The sequence below is a fragment of the Suillus fuscotomentosus genome, assembly GCF_016647785.1.
Source record: "Suillus fuscotomentosus strain FC203 chromosome Unknown F5891scaffold_60, whole genome shotgun sequence".
Lineage (NCBI taxonomy): Eukaryota > Fungi > Basidiomycota > Agaricomycetes > Boletales > Suillaceae > Suillus > Suillus fuscotomentosus.
The window spans coordinates 22,260-43,438 of NW_024539572.1; the positions used below are offsets into that span (position 1 = coordinate 22,260).

A 21,179-nucleotide genomic window follows, 5' to 3' on the forward strand; every position below is an offset into this window, starting at 1 on the left:
GTGCGCACGTGCCTTCAGGCTATGACTCGTTCTGACTCGTGCCACCAATGTGGCTTTCCTTATCTTGTCTTATCTTTCCTCTGACTCATGCGTGCTGCGCATTGTATCATTTACCATTGGCTCATTCCAACGTTTCTCGGTCTCATTCTGCATTCGACCTCACATCACTAATCAGGCTCTGCTACCAGTGTACCTATACCCTTTCCGATTCCCCTTTGCCCTTACCTACAGTACGGTAGCCTTGCCCTTAACCCTTTCCACTTAGTATAAGTAGTCGGTCACCCTGTACTAGATTCCCTAACTTGAATCTACTCAATCTTCCCTCGAACATACTTCCCTCTGAAGCCCCCTCAGCTTCAGTCTCTAGTATCTTTTCTTAGGTGCTCATCGCGCCTAAGTCTACCTCGATCGACTACTCATCGTTCGGACAAGACTGTCCTTACTTTGAGAACGTCAGTGACTTTAAAGACATCTGTCTTAGAAGTCACGTGACACGCGCGTCTCTGATATCTGCCGACTCGTCGTCGCCAGTCTCAGTCGCTACACCGGACCCTTCCGGTTACGTCACGAACGTTAGCGGACGACACCCCTCTTAGGGCTCCGCATAACAGATCTATTTGAGTGCGTAACAAAAGATTCAAGTTTCCTTTTTGCGCCCTGCCATCCGCACGGCCCATTAACCGACAGACACCACGACTACCTGGATCCCGAAGTACCCTTGGGAACGTGATCCCAACACTCTGGACTCCGAAGAAGAAGAATCGGAAGAAGACCACACGTCCTCCAATGAGTTTCCCAACGAACAACCGTACGGCAACCTCAACTCGAACCCTGGAACAAGAATGTCCGGAGGCCCCACCCAACAACCGACAGTGGTCGTATCCAGGCCTGAACTAAAGGCTGGAGTACCACAGAACTTTGATGGAAGCATCGATGATTCCGAGCGCTGGATGTACTCAGTGGAGACATACTTCCTCATCAACCCGACGATCTACAGCTCCGACCAAACCAAGGTCGCTGTTGCACTCCAGTATATGAATGCTGGGGACGCCTGTGTCTGGGCTGACACCTTCTATTGAACAGCCTTCGATAAACCTACCATCGACTTCGGTTCCTGGAAGGACTTCAAGAAGGCGTTCACCGAATCCTTCCACCCGGTTGACCGGATGACTGAGGCTCTAACCAAGCTTCATGGTTTGAGCCAAACCGGCGACGTGATGCCCTACATTGCGACGTTCAAGACCCTGTCATCCACTGCTAGTCTCAAGCAGGATGTCGCCCTCATTCACTTCTTTGAACGAGGGTTGAAACCAGGACTTCTAACCGCCATCTACGGGAAGGAGGTCATCCCCACCACCATCGACAAATGGTACACTGCCGTGACACAGTTGGAAGCCAACTACAAGCAATCAAGAGCAGTTGTGTCCAACAACAGATCGGTACGCCCTTCCGGCCACTGGCACGTCCCCAAACCTCAGGTCCGCCAACACGATCCTGATGCTATGGACGTCGATCATTCCCTCACGCCTGAGGAACGACAGAAGTGCTTCGATAAAGGCCTTTGCTTCAAATGCAAGGAGAAGGGCCATTGAGCAAACGACTCCCGGTTCCACCCGAAGGTGCGCCGAGGAGACAAGAACGACGAAGAAGACAAAGGCAAGAAGCCAAGCAAGTCTGGCGTCCGCCAGCTTGACGAGTCTTCTGACGAGGAAGACATCGAAGTCAACCTTGTCAAAAGAAAGGATTTTTAAAGAGAGGGCTTGTCGAATGGTCAATTCCCTCTATCTGCGCATTGTATACTAAAGCTGTTGGTAAATCCAACGAGTTTCGTGTCCCGGTGACACTTTTCTCTTCTTGCAGTGCCAAAACCATTCAGTCGACCGCAATCATCGACTCAGGGGCAGGTGGGACTTTCATTAGCTATGACTTCGTCAAGCGAAATGGGATCCGGACCCACCAACTCAAGAAACCCTTCCGGATCACCACAGTAGACGGGAGCCTGTCCTCGGCAGGACAGGTAACCCAATACTGCATGCTATTCATTTGTCTCGATCAGAGACTTATGTATGGAAAGTTCAACGTAACGAAACTTTCCAAGCATGATGATCTACTTTTTGGAAAACCTTGGCTTAGTGCCATGATGCCCAATATCGACTGGAAGGCCAACACGATCTCCCTGCCTGCGACCAATAGGTCAAAGGAGGTGGAGAGGGAACTCAACGCTTCTCGACGAGAAAGCAAGGCCAAGCCATATCTCTTTCGCGGAGAAAAGGCTGTCCTAGAAGAACTCGACGACGAGGACTTTTCACCCCTCAAATGACTCCCCGAAGGCACCCAACATTGCCTCGAAGAAATCAAGAAACGCAAGAAGCGTAACAAGAAGAAAACGGCGCCAATCATCGTGCCCTTCGAAGACACCGACTTCAACACTATGGACGATGTCTGGGTCAGACAGACCCATCTCGCGGATAAAGTTGAGGAGATCTCCACTTATCCTCTCACTGACGATGAAGTTCTAGTGGAATATGCTTCGGACGGAACATCCGTCCGGATCATTGAGAACATCTCTTTCGACACCCCGCTCACCAAGGACGGGACCTCGAAGAAAGAAATCCAGAGGGCTCTCCACAGACGAGCAAAACCTCTCCGAAACCTCTGGATCCTCGCTTCTCAGCAGGACTACACGAAGACCTCCAACAAAACTCAAGAATTTGCTATGGAGGACGCGCAGGAGAAGAAGAAGAAATCATTTGAAGAACTGGTACCTTCCTATCTTCATGATTTTGCTGACATCTTCGCAAAGGATGGTCTGAACAAACTCCCTCCCTCACGGCCGGGGGTAGACCACAAGATCGAAACGAAGGAAGGCTTCATTCCGAAGTCTTCTCGAGCCTACCCGCTCTCACCGAAGGAAACCGATGCTGTCAAAGCATTTCTGGACGAACACCTCGCCAAAGATTTCATCCAACCCTCGAAGTCTCCTCAAGCTGCTGGATTCTTCTTTGTCGGCAAGAAAGACGGATCTCTCCGCCCCTGCCAGGACTATCGATACATCAATGAATGGACGATCAAGAACGCGTACCCACTCCCTTTGATACCACCCTTGCTTGCGAAACTCAACAAGGCGCAATGGTTCACAAAGGTCGATGTATGCTCAGGATACAACAATATCCTCATTCATCCCGACGACAGGTGGAAAGCCACATTCTCCACCTCATACGGGCTCTTTGAGCCCAAGGTAATGTTTTTGGATTGTGCAATTCACCCGCTACCTTCCAAGCTTACATGAACCAGACGTTTTCAGAAGAACTGAATGAAGGATGGTTAATCGTCTATATGGACGACATCCTGATCTTTTCAGATAACCTGGACGAACACCGGCAGAGGACCCGCCGAGTGTTGGAGAAACTCCGTAAAGAGTCTCTCTTCCTCAAACCCGAGAAATGTACCTTCGACACCCAAGAAGTCAAGTACCTCGGTATGATCATTCGACCCGGACAGGTCGCTATGGACACTGCCAAGCTGAAAGGCATCAGCGAATGGCAACAACCCTCTTCGGTCAAGGACGTGCGGTCCTTCCTTGGATTCTGCAACTTCTACCGTCATTTCATTCCCCACTATTCCGACATCGCACGCCCTCTCCTAGACCTAACCAAGAAGGAGATCCCCTTCTCTTGGTCCGATTCCACCGAAGCTTCATTCCAGCATCTGAAGAAGCTTTTCACCACCAAACCGGTTCTGCGGAACCCCGATGCCTCGCGACAGTTTGCACTTGCAACTGACGCCTCGCTCTTCACGACCGGAGCAGTCTTGCTCCAAACAGATAGCAATGGGGATTACCACCCCTGCGGCTATCTCTCCCAGTCCCTCAACGCGGCTGAACAGAATTACGAAATCTACGACCGGGAACTCCTTGCCATCATTCGAGCCCTTCAGGCTTGGAGGCACTTCCTCGAAGGAAACCCTCACCTGGTCATTGTCTTCACGGATCACAAGAACCTGATCTATTTCCGCTCCGCACAACGACTCACCCGACGACAGGCCCGGTGGCACCTCACGCTCACCAACTTTGATCTGGAACTTCACCACGTTCCTGGAACAAAGCTCGCTGCACCGGATGCCTTATCCCGCTGTCTGGACCACGCTATAGCTGGTCAGGATAACGAAGATTGTATCCTCCTCCCCGACACCCTGTTCACCCGTCTAATTGACGCTGAACTCACAGACAAGTTCCAACGACTCTCTGACGACCCCTCCGACCAGACTGTGAAAACAGCCTTGGACACCCTCTCCGGGGTGTGTGCACCCCCCATGAAGTCTGCACTTTCTGATTGGAGGTTCACCGATGGTGTTCTCTTCTATAAGGATCGTGCCTACATTCCCCCCGACCTCCGGCATCGCGTGCTGTCTCTGCATCACAATCACCCAACTGCCGGGCACCCCAGGTGTTCGGGTACCGAATGGAACGTCAAGAAATCCTACTGGTGGCCCGGAATGGGCTCCTTCATTAGGAAATATGTCGATGGCTGCGCCATGTGCCAGCAGATGAAGGTTAACACCCACCCCACGACACCTCCCCTCACCCCGATACCCTCCTCAGCCCTCCGGCCCTTCGCTCAGGTTTTGGTTGATTTAATCACCGACCTCCCCAAGAGCGCCGGCTACGATTCTGTCGTGGTCATGGTAGACCATGGGCTTACGAAGGGGGTAATTCTCTGCCCTTGCAGAAAAACCATCACAGCGGAAGGAGTAGCCGAACTTTTCTTCAAGAAAGTGTTCATGCGCTTCGGACTCTATGACAAGATCATCTCGGACCGAGGCCCCCAATTCGCCTCGAAGCTAGCAAAGGAGCTAGGACGACTCCTCGACTATCAAGTCGCACTTTCCACTGCCTACCACCCTCAGACAGATGGCCAGACCGAACGGCTCAACCAAGAGCTTGAAACCTACCTCCGGATCTACTGCCGGACGACTCCCTCCGAATGGGCAAAACACTTGCCTATGGCCGAATTCGTTCATAACTCCCGACGACACTCCGCCAGAAATGCCTCCCCCTTCTATCTCATGATGGGCTACGAACCACGAGGCATCCCCCATCTCTTCCCCGACTCTACCCTACCAACCGCCGAAGACCGAGTCAAATCACTCGCCAAGATCCACGAAGAAGCCCTTGCATGCCACAGCCTCGCGCAGCAACGCATGGCTGATCGTTCCCATGGCCAGCATTACAAGCCATGGAACGTTGGTGATAAGGTATGGCTATCCACCACGAACCTAATCACTGGATTCCCTTCTAGGAAACTCGCCCCGAAATGATATGGACCCTTCCCAATCCAGAAGGTCCTCTCCCCCATCACCTTCCAGCTAAAGCTGCCTGCCAGCTGGTGTATCCACCCCACGTTCCATGCCTCGGAACTTTCCTCCTATCAGGAGACAGACGTGCATGGACCGAATTTCACCGAACCTCCTCCTGATCTTATTGATGGAGAGGAACACTATGAAGTGGAAGCTATCCTCCAACACAAGGGTACCGGATCGCGTCGCCGGTACCTCGTGTCTTGGGTTGGCTATCCTGCCTCTGAACGAACGTGGCTCCCCGAAACAGAATTGAAGTCCGCAGCGGAGCTCCTGAAGGCATATAAGAAGCGACTCAAGATCGCTTCAATCGCCATCTCATGTTGATCAACAAACGCCACTTCGCCTACCGTCCTCACTACACGAGGGCTGACCCCACCGATGAACCCATTCACACCAACACCAAAACCTTCCATCGCCAACGAATCCGCAATCGCCACCGCCCCACGAAACCCAAACCCATCAACAAACAGAGACCCGTTACCCAATACCCCACCTATGCCACTACCCAAGGAAAGACGCTTCGCTATGTCGGTTTCAGCATCGTCTGTTTCCTCGCACCAATCTGCTACCTCTCATGCGTCTGCCTCCGACCGCAACCTGACGAGCCAGCCAACGCTTGGCCATGATGGGCCCTCCCCCCCGGGATATACTGTCTTCCGACGACCATCCCTTCGCTCAGTTGTCCAAGATAGGCAACGGGCCTACTGGGAAGCAGTCATCTGCGATCCCCAGTATGCACTTCGACTCGACAACTATCTCAACCACACCAACGACGACATTACCATGAACCTCGTCCAGGCCTTCAGGGCCACCGACGCCCTCACCGGCGATATCGCCAGGATTGATCTGGCTAGGGAAACCTCCCTATCCACCGTTTCGACCAGATATAACCAAGGCAAGATCAAACGAGCCTTACTAAATCTGTTTGAGCTCAGGAACTTCCATGCCGCTGTCATGGCCGTCGAGGAGGAGTGGGCATTTAATCCCCCTCCCGACCCGCTTGCAGTCGTCGAGCGTGCTGTCTATGACAGAGCTCCGACCCCCTTCCTTCCCCAACTACCCCGCTCCGAATCACCAGAGCACATCCCCAATGTCATCCAGCTGACCAACCCCGAAATCGACCGTCTCTACGAGGAATACGAACGCGAGCTCTATGCTCCACGTAACCCCTCCCCCACTCTTGATGTCGACACCATCTCTATCACCATCCCAGAATTGGATGAGTGCCCCCCCCGAACCACCTGTTCTCAACCCCGACGATTGGGTACCCACTGAAGTGGTCCCACACCTCTCTATTGGTTCTCCGGAACCTCTCCCCACTCCGCAACGCCGAAATCACCGTGCTCGTGCACGATCCATCCTGTCCCTAGGACTACCTCTCTCCCACGCGCATCGCCCGCACACCCAGAACTTCACTAGGCACTATCCTCGCGAGGAAGCCCAGGAAGACACCATCAACGACGCGCGTCGTGATGCCACCGAGACCACCCAGGTCTACCGCAGCAACGTTGTTTGCCACCAGTGCCGTGTCTTCGGACACAAACAGAAACACTGCGCGCAATACTTCTGCCACATTTGTGGGCAATTTGCCCCAAAACATCTCACTCCCTTCTGCCCTCGACTCGATGGCAGAAAGATCCTTCGCCGTGGAACCTCTTATGACCGGTTCTACAGGGACATGCGCCAGCTTGAAGCCGCGTATGACCAGGACGCTGCTCGCCTCGAGCAAGAACGCGAAGAGAACGCAATCGAAGCTGCCTCCTGGCTCGAAGACCTCGACTTCGACCCCGAGTGGTATAACAACCAGGACGACTACGTTCCCCTGGACGACGATTAAAGAGTTCGTGGAACTCTACCTTGAAACGGGGGTAATGTTACAAGTAACATCGGCTACATGGCCCCCCTATCATGTTTCCCCTTCGTCCTCGCCCTCGTATGCCTCCGGCTCGTACTTCTCTACCGACTATCCGTTGACCGGATCCTCGGGACCGTTCCCGTCCCTCATCTCCCTCCTATCGCACCAATGTGCGCACGTGCCTTCGGGCTATGACTCGTTCTGACTCGTGCCACCAATGTGGCTTTCCTTATCTTGTCTTATCTTTCCTCTGACTCATGCGTGCTGCACATTGTATCATTTACCATTGGCTCATTCCAACGTTTCTCGGTCTCATTCTGCATTCGACCTCACATCACTAATCAGGCTCTGCTACCAGTGTACCTATACCCTTTCCGATTCCCCTTTGCCCTTACCTACAGTACGGTAGCCTTGCCCTTAACCCTTTCCACTTAGTATAAGTAGTCGGTCACCCTGTACTAGATTCCCTAACTTGAATCTACTCAATCTTCCCTCGAACATACTTCCCTCTGAAGCCCCCTCAGCTTCAGTCTCTAGTATCTTTTCTTAGGTGCTCATCGCGCCTAAGTCTACCTCGATCGACTACTCATCGTTCGGACAAGACTGTCCTTACTTTGAGAACGTCAGTGACTTTAAAGACATCTGTCTTAGAAGTCACGTGACACGCGCGTCTCTGATATCTGCCGACTCGTCGTCGCCAGTCTCAGTCGCTACACCGGACCCTTCCGGTTACGTCACGAACGTTAGCGGACGACACCCCTCTTAGGGCTCTGCATAACAGATCTATTTGAGTGCGTAACAGTCGGATTGCTCTCCTGAAAATATCAAAGATGCTTTAACTACACAGTGGGTTTACGAATCGTGCCCATGGTTTCCTATTATCCCTCAAAATCCCATTTTTGACGGTGCCATTTTCGGGTGCCTCAATCATTCCTACTACTCCGTGCCCATCGAGGCGACACATGATGGTCGTTATATCTTACGCAAGGATGTCCGAGAAGCATGGCAGACTCTGGAGCAGAAGTTAAGTTGGTGTCAGGGATGTCTAGCAACGAACATGCATTTTCCTTGGTATGGCCAACCCCCATGAGCTCTGAGAGATTACGGGTACTTGAGGTCTCATGTCGATGTGAGCCTCACAAAGAAAGTTGCTCTGAGGTCACGCGACACATTCATAGTTATGAAGCTCCTTCTGTTGTGGCGCATTGCGGCTTATCATCGATATTATCAGGTCTCGCAACTCTCTGCACGTACTTCATCATGGCTCGTCAATATAGACCCCATGATGGTCCCTCCTGGACCTCTTTACTGACAAAAGACCCTCAATGTCCCATACCATCTGCATGGGTGGTCGAACTCTCCCGCACATTTGTCGGGGATCTCACGGATGCCGTACCACGCACTGGTGTGATTATCAACAGTGCCTACAGTCTGGGCTGGGACGCAGATGTGACCATGTTTGAATGCTTCAAAGTCCCAATCTGGGTATATTGGCCTTCTAACGTTGCACACCATAAGGCCTGGAACAAATATATGCCCTCAGCAAGAGATATCGCCGCAGCAAGTCAGCCTTCAAGTGGCTCTCATTGGGGCAATGATCAGTGGGGCGTCGAGTCAGGATGGAGCACTCAGTTCGACGATAATACTTGGGGAGTTCAGTCCGATCAAAACCCGTCTAAGGATGACTCATGGGGAACCGATACGTGGGGCACACAGCCTAACGATCCGGCACCAGCGTCCGTTGTTCAATCGCAGCCCGACCTCTCTCATTTTCCGCTTCCCAAAAAAAACAGCGGTCAGAAGCGTGGTGAGGATTTCCAGGCCTTCTTTGCCCGCCGGGCCATGAGGAACGAGGAGAGGGAGGTGAAGGAAACACCCTCTCAACGGCAGGCACGTCTAAGCCGTGAACGTTCTGCATTGGGTCATCACATACCCGGGAGGTCCAGCACGATTCAAGTGTTCGAATGGCGGCCCAATGATGATGATGATGATGATGATGATGATGATGATGATGATGATGAAGACGGATTTCTGTTGCATCACCCCGTCACGAAGGCTTGCATAGCGGAAATATGGGGAGATTACAACAAGCAAACTAGGATATTCGACCCCTTCTCCAACCAGTGGGATTTGTGTCACACCCTCGACCCGACTAGCATCCCTGACGGTGACGATCGGGAAGATGACGACGACATCATGCCTCCGTTCCCTATAACTGCTCCTTCTGTACTTCCACCTCCCACCCCTTCCAGTTTCTTGCAGGACATATACAAATACTTCGGCGATGAGGTTTCGCTTGCATCGAGACACGCGAGCATTGAAGGACTCGTCCCTGTCTTACATTACCATTTCGGATATCGACCCATGGCAGCTATCTTGCCTGCTCTGAATGGACCCATGTCCATACGCCTGGAAGAATGGATCAAGAAAATGCAATGGGAACATATTCGGAAACTAGTCGGGGATTCGATAACTGAAATGGGTTCGATTGTAGACCCACAACGCCGAAGCATTACAAACTTTGTCGTGCTTTTGGTACACTTGAAGCAATCTGACTTGGGCAACCTGATACCTCCTGATATGTGGGATTTAGGATCCAATCCGTCTTTACAAGTCTCACATGCTCATGTCCGGATTTCTTATGCCGAGCTATCACAAAATCGGTTCTTTATAATCGAGCCCCGCCACTCCCCAAACCATGCTGTTTGGACATTGGCTATTCTCGACCCCATCACTGCCGTGATGTGCCTGCGACATAACTGGGGTTCAGACGTAAAGAAGATCGCACTTGCTCTCCTTCAAAGAGGTATGACATTCAAGACTCTGCAGTGTATGACCATCGCACCCAACTTGCGGTGCCTCCTTGCTGAGCTTTGTACCTACACGTTGGGACACCGACAATCCCCCTTCCGCGCGATATACGCGGATTATGTCGTATACGAGCAGCTGCATCACGAGTTTATGAACCGGCCCCGAGCAAGAGCTGCTTTTCTTCATGGGGGACTAATATGGTGGTTGGCTTTGCACAGCCTCGGTTTTGATCATCTCCCATCTGTCCTTGATGGTATCTCACCCGAAGCTGTTCCATTTGGTCTCCTATTGTGCAGCAATGGTCAGACTTACTACGACGATGGGTTGTCGGAAGAAGAGATTGATTTTATGTGCAGGACATACTACGTGCACCAGGGTAAGCTTTCTCTTCCTTATACAGATCGATTGTAGCTGTACTAATACTCGCGCCATCTAGCTCAGGGCATGAATGTAGTAGTATCTTGGTGGCCTCGGCCACATGCTTGGAATGCATTGGGCTTAAACATTGGTTTTTGGTCTGCTCGTTGCGAAGATTGGTTCCAAACCTGTCTGGACAATATCCGAGAAGGAGTTTCTCATGAGCGACTTTCATGTACCAATGACGCCAATGGTCCAATGACCTCTACTCAATGGAAGCGCTCCCTCAAATTCAACCCTGGCACAATCAAGATGATGCAAAACATTTCGGCAGCGTGTTATGATTTCATGATGAGAGTGCCTGGTAAGAGTTGTTTAAACAAACCCCCTCATTCATACTGACAAGTTTTATTTAGTTTGGACTGGGACGTAGTTCGTACTGTTGGGTGTATGTATTATAGCATGGTTATGAAAATGTGCTATGCTAGCCAGTACTTAGTAGACATCCAAATAACAGTGTATATTTGAATTCTCGCATATCTGCAAATGTCATACACAAGGTAACGAGTTCGGGTGGTAAGCAGGTGACGAATGAGTTATGTGCGGACAATGGTCGGGCGATGGGCGGGCGATGATCGGGCGATTCATTTTGTCTGCAGACAAAACTTGAAGTTTTGTCATCACATTTTGCCACCGGTGTAAACTTCAAATTTTCAGGGTGTCCTAATTGTCAGACAAAACCTGATAAATAAGCAGGCATATAGTCATGTCCCAAATTTCATGTTTTGTCTGCCGTTTTAGGTCTGAATTAAACTTCAAATTTGAGCACACGCAGAGAATTGGATTAAATTTCTTATTGTTGTTGACATATAGTCGGTGGGAATATGGTTGCCAATGCTTGAAATTTTGTATGTCGTCCAAAACATTACCAAAATTTGAAGTTATGTCCCCATCTTTATGTCGGTTTAAATTTCAAATATTTTCTTCACATTTGGTACGACATAAAAACATCTCCTAAATATCGATAACCCCGATGTAAGTCTTTGTGAAGACCCGGGCCCGGTGCCCTACGTAAGTTACGAGCTATCCTGGGGTTGATTGATCATACCCAACGCATAATAATGACAAGACCTCGGAAACCTCGAGCTCGTCAGTTCTGAATCTGAATCTGCCTCTGACTTATCTTGAAGGTTGTAGTACCTGCTTGTCCGTTTCGAAACCCTTCGTTGAAGTCATAGTATGATAGAGTTTGTTTGGACATGTTTTTTCTCGTGTCTTGTCTGCGACTCCCTCAATCACATTCCGTCCAATTGCTATCTACTAAGTTGAATAAGGTAACGGGATACGTAGTACGACTCCGAAGTTGTCGTTGTGTTTGTTACGATTTTGGCCTAGTGTTTTGTTATAGGTTCACGAGTATGGTACGATAAGCTAATTTCAAATATGAATCTTATGCTGATTATCAGTCTTGTCTTGTACGCTTCATCCACATACAGCTCATATGATATCAAATACACTGATTCTATATAGGCTGGCTTCGGGTTGGGTAATCGCCGGGTTCACACACTGCAACGATTATAAGGCCACACCAACGCTTCTCCTTCAGTCACATTCACCCTCCCCATGGATCCTTCAGAGATAAAACAGAGAATCGGTCGCTTTCGGATCCTCGTCATAGGGAGAGCCAATGCAGGAAAAACAACCATTCTGCAGAGAGTCTGCAACACGCGGGACCAACCAGAAATATACAACAGCAAAGGGGAAAAGGTGGGCATCACATTGCCAGTAGGAGGAAGGTACTGACCCACCAACATCAGATCGATTTAACGGGATCCAGAGGGGTGAGTTGTGCTCTTAGTCGATGTCATAAATTCACGTGCCCTCAGCGCGGACTGCACGACATTGATGACGAAGTGGTGTTTCCAAGCAACCCGGGCTTCGTTTTTCATGATTCACGGGGTTTCGAGGCAGGCGGCGTATCAGAATTCGACAAGGTCCAGACATTTATCATTGAGCGTTCCAAGGAAACAAAGATAACAAAACGGCTCCACACTATATGGTAATTGCAATCCGTCAATCACAGCATGCGCTATCTAACGGTTTCAACATAGGTTCTGCATCCCAATGGACGAAGCATGTAGGTCGTTCACTGCAGCCGAGAATAAGTTTTTCTCCCAGTGCGACACAGGAAGCAGTAAGTTTTCGCGTCCCACCCTCATCGACATTCGACTGATGCGCAGAATCACAATCCTCAGTACCTGTCATCGTTGTGTTCACAAAGTTCGATGCACTATACGACGTCGCTTACACACAACTGAAAACAGAAGGAAAATCTCGGAAAGACGCTAGAAAACTGGCCGCAAAACGCGCCGAAGAAACATTTGCAAACGGACCGCAACTGAGGTTTCTCAAGGATGTCCGAAAACCTCCACCATGTCACGTATGCCTTCCCAGTAAGCCGGTTTATTGTCAAGTTCCCATACATGATGACCGTTGATCCATCAGATATGGACAAAGATGATGCAAATTCTGGACCACTGATCGAACGCACAGCTGCAACTTTGGATGATGAAGTACTGAAGCGATTGTTCGTCACGACCCAACAGACCAACTTGGAGGTCTGCATGAAATATGCAATTGAAAGGTAACCAACCATGGACTCATTCGCTTGCCGCAACTTGGTGTTAACGACTGATATTGTCCAGAACATTGCGAAAACATCTTGACTCTGCAGAGACAAGCGCATCTGAAGGTCATGAGATGATAATAGGAACCTTGGGCGCCTGGTTTCCACATATTTGGGTAAGATTCTTGGAAAATTCAAAGGTTGCTCTCATTTATGTCAAACCTTTACTTACAGGCAGTACGTCTGTCAATCCTCATTCGCGCAAGAGCCATGCTGATCCAAGTCGTTGCCCACCGTTCGCAGGAAGTGAGTGTGTCGATCCTCGTTCGAGCAACAGCCATGCTGATCCAAGTCGTTGCCCACCGTTCGCAGTTGGTGAGTGTGTCGATCCTCGTTCGAGCAACAGCCATGCTGATCCAAGTCGTTGCCCACCGTTCGCAGGAAGTGAGTGTGTCGATCCTCGTTCGAGCAACAGCCATGCTGATCCAAGTCGTTGCCCACCGTTCGCAGGAAGTGAGTGTGTCGATCCTCGTTCGAGCAACAGCCATGCTGATCCAAGTCGTTGCCCACCGTTCGCAGTTCGTGAGTGTGTCGATCCTCGTTCGAGCAACAGCCATGCTGATCCAAGTCGTTGCCCACCGTTCGCAGGAAGTGAGTGTGTCGATCCTCGTTCGAGCAACAGCCATGCTGATCCAAGTCGTTGCCCACCGTTCGCAGGAAGTGAGTGTGTCGATCCTCGTTCGAGCAACAGCCATGCTGATCCAAGTCGTTGCCCACCGTTCGCAGGAAGTGAGTGTGTCGATCCTCGTTCGAGCAACAGCCATGCTGATCCAAGTCGTTGCCCACCGTTCGCAGTTGGTGAGTGTGTCGATCCTCGTTCGAGCAACAGCCATGCTGATCCAAGTCGTTGCCCACCGTTCGCAGGAAGTGAGTGTGTCGATCCTCGTTCGAGCAACAGCCATGCTGATCCAAGTCGTTGCCCACCGTTCGCAGGAAGTGAGTGTGTCGATCCTCGTTCGAGCAACAGCCATGCTGATCCAAGTCGTTGCCCACCGTTCGCAGTTGGTGAGTGTGTCGATCCTCGTTCGAGCAACAGCCATGCTGATCCAAGTCGTTGCCCACCGTTCGCAGAGAGTGAGTGTGTCGATCCTCGTTCGAGCAACAGCCATGCTGATCCAAGTCGTTGCCCACCGTTCGCAGGAAGTGAGTGTGTCGATCCTCGTTCGAGCAACAGCCATGCTGATCCAAGTCGTTGCCCACCGTTCGCAGGAAGTGAGTGTGTCGATCCTCGTTCGAGCAACAGCCATGCTGATCCAAGTCGTTGCCCACCGTTCGCAGTTCGTGAGTGTGTCGATCCTCGTTCGAGCAACAGCCATGCTGATCCAAGTCGTTGCCCACCGTTCGCAGTTGGTGAGTGTGTCGATCCTCGTTCGAGCAACAGCCATGCTGATCCAAGTCGTTGCCCACCGTTCGCAGGAAGTGAGTGTGTCGATCCTCGTTCGAGCAACAGCCATGCTGATCCAAGTCGTTGCCCACCGTTCGCAGGAAGTGAGTGTGTCGATCCTCGTTCGAGCAACAGCCATGCTGATCCAAGTCGTTGCCCACCGTTCGCAGGAAGTGAGTGTGTCGATCCTCGTTCGAGCAACAGCCATGCTGATCCAAGTCGTTGCCCACCGTTCGCAGGAAGTGAGTGTGTCGATCCTCGTTCGAGCAACAGCCATGCTGATCCAAGTCGTTGCCCACCGTTCGCAGAGAGTGAGTGTGTCGATCCTCGTTCGAGCAACAGCCATGCTGATCCAAGTCGTTGCCCACCGTTCGCAGTTCGTGAGTGTGTCGATCCTCGTTCGAGCAACAGCCATGCTGATCCAAGTCGTTGCCCACCGTTCGCAGGAAGTGAGTGTGTCGATCCTCGTTCGAGCAACAGCCATGCTGATCCAAGTCGTTGCCCACCGTTCGCAGTTCGTGAGTGTGTCGATCCTCGTTCGAGCAACAGCCATGCTGATCCAAGTCGTTGCCCACCGTTCGCAGTTCGTGAGTGTGTCGATCCTCGTTCGAGCAACAGCCATGCTGATCCAAGTCGTTGCCCACCGTTCGCAGGAAGTGAGTGTGTCGATCCTCGTTCGAGCAACAGCCATGCTGATCCAAGTCGTTGCCCACCGTTCGCAGAGAGTGAGTGTGTCGATCCTCGATCGAGCAACAGCCATGCTGATCCCTCAATAGGACAAGCTTCGCGACGAGCACTGTGCGGTGATACGATCCAAGTTACTCTCTGTGGTGTGTCCAATTGGTGCCAGATTGTACACATTTCTCATGTTGGCAATTCGCCAGGCCTGTGGCTTATCGCCCTTGCACAACGTTGTTCAGCTCATTTCCGGTGAATTTTGAGGTTGCGTGGTGATGAACCTGCTTATTATTGACCGTTTAGCTGCTGTCATTATCTTCGAACACTCTTTCTATATTTTTGACAAGCGGCGCTATCTTCAGGACAAGGGGCAGTCTGATCCCTCTTTTTATGTCGCACTGGAGCAGTACATGTCATCTCCGCATGCAGCTGCTGTCGTGAAGGGTGTGAGCGACCCCGTTCACGCTTATGAACAAGCGGTGGCTGCTTCCGTGAAGGAGAAAGAATCTTCGTCCTCTCAGGCGAAGGCGGAGTTAATCAACGCTGTTCTTGAAATCACTTTAAATCATCGCCTGTGTATGTTTCGTCGTCATCCTGTGGCAACAATCCCGCTGATATACTCGTCTTTCAGCAAGACCTTGATATCAGGCAATGCAACGCAATGTAGATGGTGTTCCGAAGTGGATGAGTTATCTCAGCTGTGAATGTGGGCTTCGAGAGGTTTATTGAGGTAGTTTCAGGAGGTGGAACTTTATGACACGGTTGTATGATCACACAATATATGTAGCGCTTTCCTTGGTATGGTGTACAGGTGTTTGAAGCACCTGAGTCACCCTCAGCTGAGATGGTGGTGGAATCCACTGGGCTTGATGTACCTCCGAAGCACTCTTTGTCCGATTCAAGTGCATTGAGTTCAGGTATGTTCTACGTACCATGCTGCTTAGCAGCCTATTTCGACTTGCGCCAATATTTTTAAAAGCAATACAGTGTTGTCATTTCAGAGTTACATTTTATATAGATCCATGGAACGTCTCTGTCAACGTCAGTGACACCAGTTGATGGCTAAGACTGAGCTGTTCGCGGGTGATAGCCTTCGAGACTGATGGATTTCAAACAGCGGACGCGCCTCCAAAGTTTTCGTAAGTTCTTCAAGGACAGTGTGCAGACTATCATGTTCCTGGATTACGAAGTCAAAGGTGGAACCCTGGTTTATCTTACGTGCGCTCTGTGCATTCCCGGGGCCTACGATTAGAACTGCACCATTCTCGTTTTCACTAAACAATGAGTGTATCGACCGCATGCATCATACTCTGGAATCTAAATGCATCTTCTCGAGGGACCGAGATGATGCTATCGTGGAACAAAGGAGAAATCGACTTACAAGATGTCTGCCTTATGTCCAAGGACAAATTGTCAGCGTTGGATCTCACTTTATGCCATGGTCTTCAGTGTGACTTGTAGCCTTTTCATGCGTATCTTATCAACGTACGAGAGAGCGCCTAAAGAAAACCATAACAAAACACTCGCGTTTCCTATCAGTCTAACGAGCTGAATCTCGTGAGAGCTTGCTGCGATCGACAGCCGTTATGATAACGTCCGACATCGCCAAACGTCAGCAACCCAGTGTGCAATCTAAGGGATGAACAAAAATCTCGATCTTTCGATGGGGTCGAGTAATACTGACACAAGAAATCGATCAGCTGTTGGCGATCAGCGTATCGATTTGCAGTCGCTCCACTCTAAAATATCCTGTGACTGCCTTCGTATGCCGGACATGGAGGGACGTTCAAGTCTATCTTACGAGGTGAACATGGGAGCAGAGGATGAAAAAGGTGCGTGGCAGAAGACATACCAGCTGTGGGTATCGTCCGAAATAATACACCCCGTCCACGCCACATTCTTTTCCTCTGCTGCTCCCTCCTGTATATCATGCTATGACAGCAGATGCAGCAGGTAAGTATAACACTCCCCTCTGCCTGGCATGCCAATATTCTCAGCCATGGGCGTTGACACATTTGACGAGGAAGACAAGCACGAAGATGCTTGTCGTCGAGCTGATGGCGACGGGTGTTGGCTAAGTGACACGAACTTGTTAAGCCCCATGGTTACTAACTCTTGCGATGAAATTGGGTCCGTTCCACGCGGATGCAGACATTGGCGCGGACCGCTCGTGGTGAAGTCCTGCAGGTGGATGCTGGAAGGGTGAATGTAGGGAGTGCTTATACCATCCCGTGGACGCGGAGGCATATGTGGATTGTTTGCGCTGTGGGCAGGCTTCCTCCTTGAAGGAGCTGAGATACGATCTGGCAGAGGGGGCCAGATGCAAGGGCCTTGGGATTGGGATTGCCTGGATAGCCGGTTGTCGCTTGTGCTGGAATTTGGGTAATTGATGAATAAACTGGATTTATCGCACAGGTACTATGTAGCGTGCGGAGGATGAGCAGGGTTATAAATTCGAGTTAGTGGGTGGATGCGGACGATGATGGAATTCTGGAGCGTACCGGAGATAATTTCAAAGTTAGGCGCTGCCTCTTCGCTGATATAATATCCCTAGATCATAACCAGTCGTATATCGGACTTTGGACTACTACTTACTACTATGATTGAGCCTTGCGGTAAACAGTACTACAAGTGTCGTGAGTTCTCAAGTCAGGCTGCATACCTAGTAACTCACAATGTTACAAGTATGTACTGCGAAATGGGATGACGGTGATCATTGATCAGTGATGGAGTATTGGACGACCATCTATATAGCCTATATGCATATGAATGAGCTCGGTGCATGTGCATGAATAGTTGAATATTGAATGAAATTAATTATGGTGGCGTTCAACGTTGAAACGTCAAAAGTGTGCCTGTGTGGGGCTCGAGGGTGTATAGAGGCTTGAAGCGATCAATCGTTCACACCTGAATCGAATGATGCACGGTTAGTTAGCGCTGGATGCCCGCTGGGCTACGACAGCGGTCCCCGTGTGGCTTACCACCACTGGAACGAACCCTACATCGGTCCTCAACACTAAAAAGTCAGTGGGGACCATCGCACTGTTCATTGTTTTCTCTCATTAGCTCACCAAGTATCTAAATCCAGTGCACCACGACCTGTTCAGAAGGCGTCGAACGATTGCCTTGGCACCTTGGAGGGCTCAAGTCAAATCTAGAAGTACATGATGTTGATAGAACGCAGGTTACGTTGTCATGATCGGCCATAAGTCCAGTGGTATAGTACAAGCGAGCACTGTCTGTAATCGCGTCAACACTCAGATACCGTCCACGCCCAAACCATCCAGGAAAGAATCAATCGAGCGCTACGACTTCTCGATTTACCATGGCTCGTCTGGTAACAAATCTACATCGGGGATTTTTGCCTCAAGCTCGGACACTTGTGCCGCATCCATCTCGTAAAATTGCATCATCTCTTCGATTTTATCCAAGATATCCTTATCCGCGTGTGCCAAGATAGCCAATCCCTGGACATAATCCTGAATCCGAGTAAGAACCTCTTCCCTTATTGGGGAGGCGAGGTAGGATTTGACCGCGAGTTTGATGGCCCTATGAGTGAGTACCCGGCTTTTTGACACGAAAAAACGTGTCTGCAACACAAGCGTCAAGTGCATGATGTAGGCCATCAAGCGCTGAAGCACCACGTCGCTGAAAAAGAAGTGTCGATGTCCTTTCGCACGCGAGAAAAATAGTGGTGCGTACGATATCTGGTATACCTCATAAACCCATTGTGCGACGAATACGGCGACTGCTGCGATTGGTACTACGATGGTCCGGCGACCCAAATGTCCTGTAAATATTCAATGAGATACAATTTATCTGACACGTAAAAGACCAGCCTACATGGACGTGGTGGTGGATTCAGCTTGTATGTTATCGACCATTGTCATCATCAAATCCCTGAACTGTTGGCTGCGCAAGTACTACGCACAAATCACGTTAGGGCGGATGCAACGACGACAAGTAAGATAGACATCACCTTATGAGGATCACGGAAGTTCCACACGTCGACAATGTCGTTATGAAGCACACGCAGACAATCCTTCATCTGGTTGTTCTTGAACGTTGGGCATGACATGAGCGCATTCCAATATCCTTCAAGACACGAAGATTTAGACTGTATTCAGTGATTATGAACGCGAAAGTGGGACAAACTTTGTTTGCCAATCCTGACATTGCGTAAATCACCAGATAAGAATGAGGCAAGCGAGACTCACTTAATCAATGCCTTTATTTTGAGTCCAGGATGCACTCGCTGAGCGACGGAGGTCATCACCGCGGCATCGGGCTCAAGATGCAAATTGACACAGGTTTCAGTTTTTTGGATCAGGCCGGTGAGTGTCTCCTTGTAGCCTTTTGCGGCTGCAATATTACACTTCAGAGGCACGCATGAACCTGTCAGAGTATTGGTACACACTGGAGATCGTGGCATAGGGAATATCAGACCCTGTGAATTCCTCGAGAGGTCCGATGCAGGTGTTCTGCACCTCTGTTTCTGCTCCTTCCTTGACGAGTTCTTGAATAGCTTTTTCGCTCAATCCATCGAGAGAGGCTTCATTTAGAGTTCGCTCCACGCGATCGACGAGTATATCGTATTTAGTAAGGACGACGATAACGGGAACTTTGATAAAGTGTGAGCCCCGACGTAGCAGAGAGATAGTTATCGATTCACTTACCGTTTCCCAAGGTTCCTTCAAGTTTCGATTTCAGGAAATCCTCCGTTCCTGTCTCCAGCAAACGTCCGCCCGCACGGGGTATCTGAATACAAAGCCTTCGATGTATTTGGTCAGTCTACCATAACGGAATGGTCGAGATAGAATCCCCACCAAACAGCATGCAGCTGATCCTTCAAATCTGGCATGTTCTTTCGACGTTCCATAAAATCTTGGACTATTTTGAGGTTTTTTTCTTCCCCTGGTTCGAAACCTTTGCTATTGTGGAGAACGAACCTGTCGTTCTCACGCGAGGTGAACTCATCGTCGATGCAAGCCTCGCCTGGCCTATCGTGCTCAACGATCTATTGACAGTATGAGCAACTATGCTTGTTGAAGCGTCACGTTCAGCTCACTGTTTTGCTCACTGTTCGTTTGCCTACTCCAAATACGTGGTCGATGAGTGATGACTTGCCAACACCTGTCTATTAAAAGCACGCCGTCAACGCTGGCTCGAGATCGGAAAAAGTCAGATACCTTTCCTATTACCAGAATTCGGAACCTTGGGAGCGTCAGCCTCAAGGACGGCACTTCATGATCATCCTGACTCACTGAGGACACCTCTCAAATATGTCGGAAGTGGTAGGTGAGAGCCCAGAGCTTTGGCCGGAAGAGGCAGCCTGCTAATCTACGACTTAGATGGTTTCGATGCCAGACGTGGATCCTTACTTTAGTTGAAGTATTCTCGGAAAAGTCGACGACGATCCGGATTTTTTTATACCACTTGATGTATTCTACAGGTGTGAAGTTGAGTTTGTGTGAGGTGAGAGTGTGATTCTTGTTTCACCTCGTTGACTTGCACCATACGCACGGAATATCTCATCTGTGTCGAAAGTAACGTCATTATGATGCTTGGTTCTCAGAAAATGATTCTTGTGCCGCATATGTAAGGAAAATAATTCGTCGCGAGAAAACACCCTACGGCGACACGGAAGCAACTCAGATGAGAACATGTGTTGGGGTCGAGTACTCACTTGGGTAAAGAAAATGTGTGTCGCAAACTCCTTCCTTCGGGCTCTTCGCGTTTAAGTTCGATTGGCGAATGTGATTTGCCGATCCGTACTTCAGCAGACTCTATATTCGTTTTCGACTTGCTGATATCGACGGTGATACCTATTGGATATATTCAACAGGGTTAATGATAGACAAGAATTGAGTACCATAGATGTGGAGAGTGTCAAGAGCATTAGCCATGACGATTTGATCTAGTGAAGAGTTCTCCTCTGATGTACTTTATTTTGAACGGGGACCTGATTATAGAATAGAGAAGACATGGGGATCACAAGAGCGGGGCGTCTGATAAGAAAACACGTGGATCCGCATCTGAGGTCCGAAACG

At 50.0% G+C, this 21,179-nt stretch overlaps 4 protein-coding genes across 4 annotated transcripts; 3 read left to right on the forward strand and 1 right to left on the reverse strand.

The window, feature by feature from the left end:
- Positions 1 to 8,746: 8,746 nt before the first annotated feature.
- F5891DRAFT_959323 (uncharacterized protein) lies at positions 8,747 to 9,406 on the forward strand (the record flags this gene model as incomplete). Its single annotated transcript, XM_041375645.1, has 1 exon — positions 8,747 to 9,406. A coding segment is annotated over one exon (660 nt), but the record flags the coding sequence as incomplete, so codon positions are not given.
- A 639-nt stretch (positions 9,407 to 10,045) lies between these two features.
- Positions 10,046 to 10,783, forward strand: F5891DRAFT_959342 (uncharacterized protein; the record flags this gene model as incomplete). Its single annotated transcript, XM_041375648.1, has 2 exons — positions 10,046 to 10,400; positions 10,461 to 10,783. 2 exons carry the CDS (start codon positions 10,046 to 10,048, stop codon positions 10,781 to 10,783), a joined length of 678 nt encoding a protein of 225 aa, XP_041221515.1.
- A 1,221-nt stretch (positions 10,784 to 12,004) lies between these two features.
- On the forward strand, positions 12,005 to 13,029 carry F5891DRAFT_959357 (uncharacterized protein; the record flags this gene model as incomplete). The annotated part of the gene is made up of 5 exons (XM_041375651.1): positions 12,005 to 12,166; positions 12,268 to 12,440; positions 12,493 to 12,575; positions 12,637 to 12,834; positions 12,887 to 13,029. The coding sequence occupies 5 exons, from the start codon at positions 12,005 to 12,007 to the stop codon at positions 13,027 to 13,029; spliced, it is 759 nt and encodes a 252-aa protein (XP_041221516.1).
- A 5,420-nt stretch (positions 13,030 to 18,449) lies between these two features.
- Positions 18,450 to 21,035, reverse strand: F5891DRAFT_1193554 (uncharacterized protein; the record flags this gene model as incomplete). The annotated part of the gene is made up of 16 exons (XM_041367768.1): positions 18,450 to 18,799; positions 18,855 to 18,919; positions 18,973 to 19,052; positions 19,109 to 19,224; positions 19,285 to 19,298; positions 19,347 to 19,491; positions 19,547 to 19,750; positions 19,806 to 19,900; positions 19,956 to 20,146; positions 20,198 to 20,266; positions 20,319 to 20,343; positions 20,394 to 20,461; positions 20,511 to 20,575; positions 20,629 to 20,759; positions 20,816 to 20,954; positions 21,002 to 21,035. The coding sequence occupies 16 exons, from the start codon at positions 21,033 to 21,035 to the stop codon at positions 18,450 to 18,452; spliced, it is 1,791 nt and encodes a 596-aa protein (XP_041221517.1).
- Between the last annotated feature and the right edge of the window lie 144 nt (positions 21,036 to 21,179).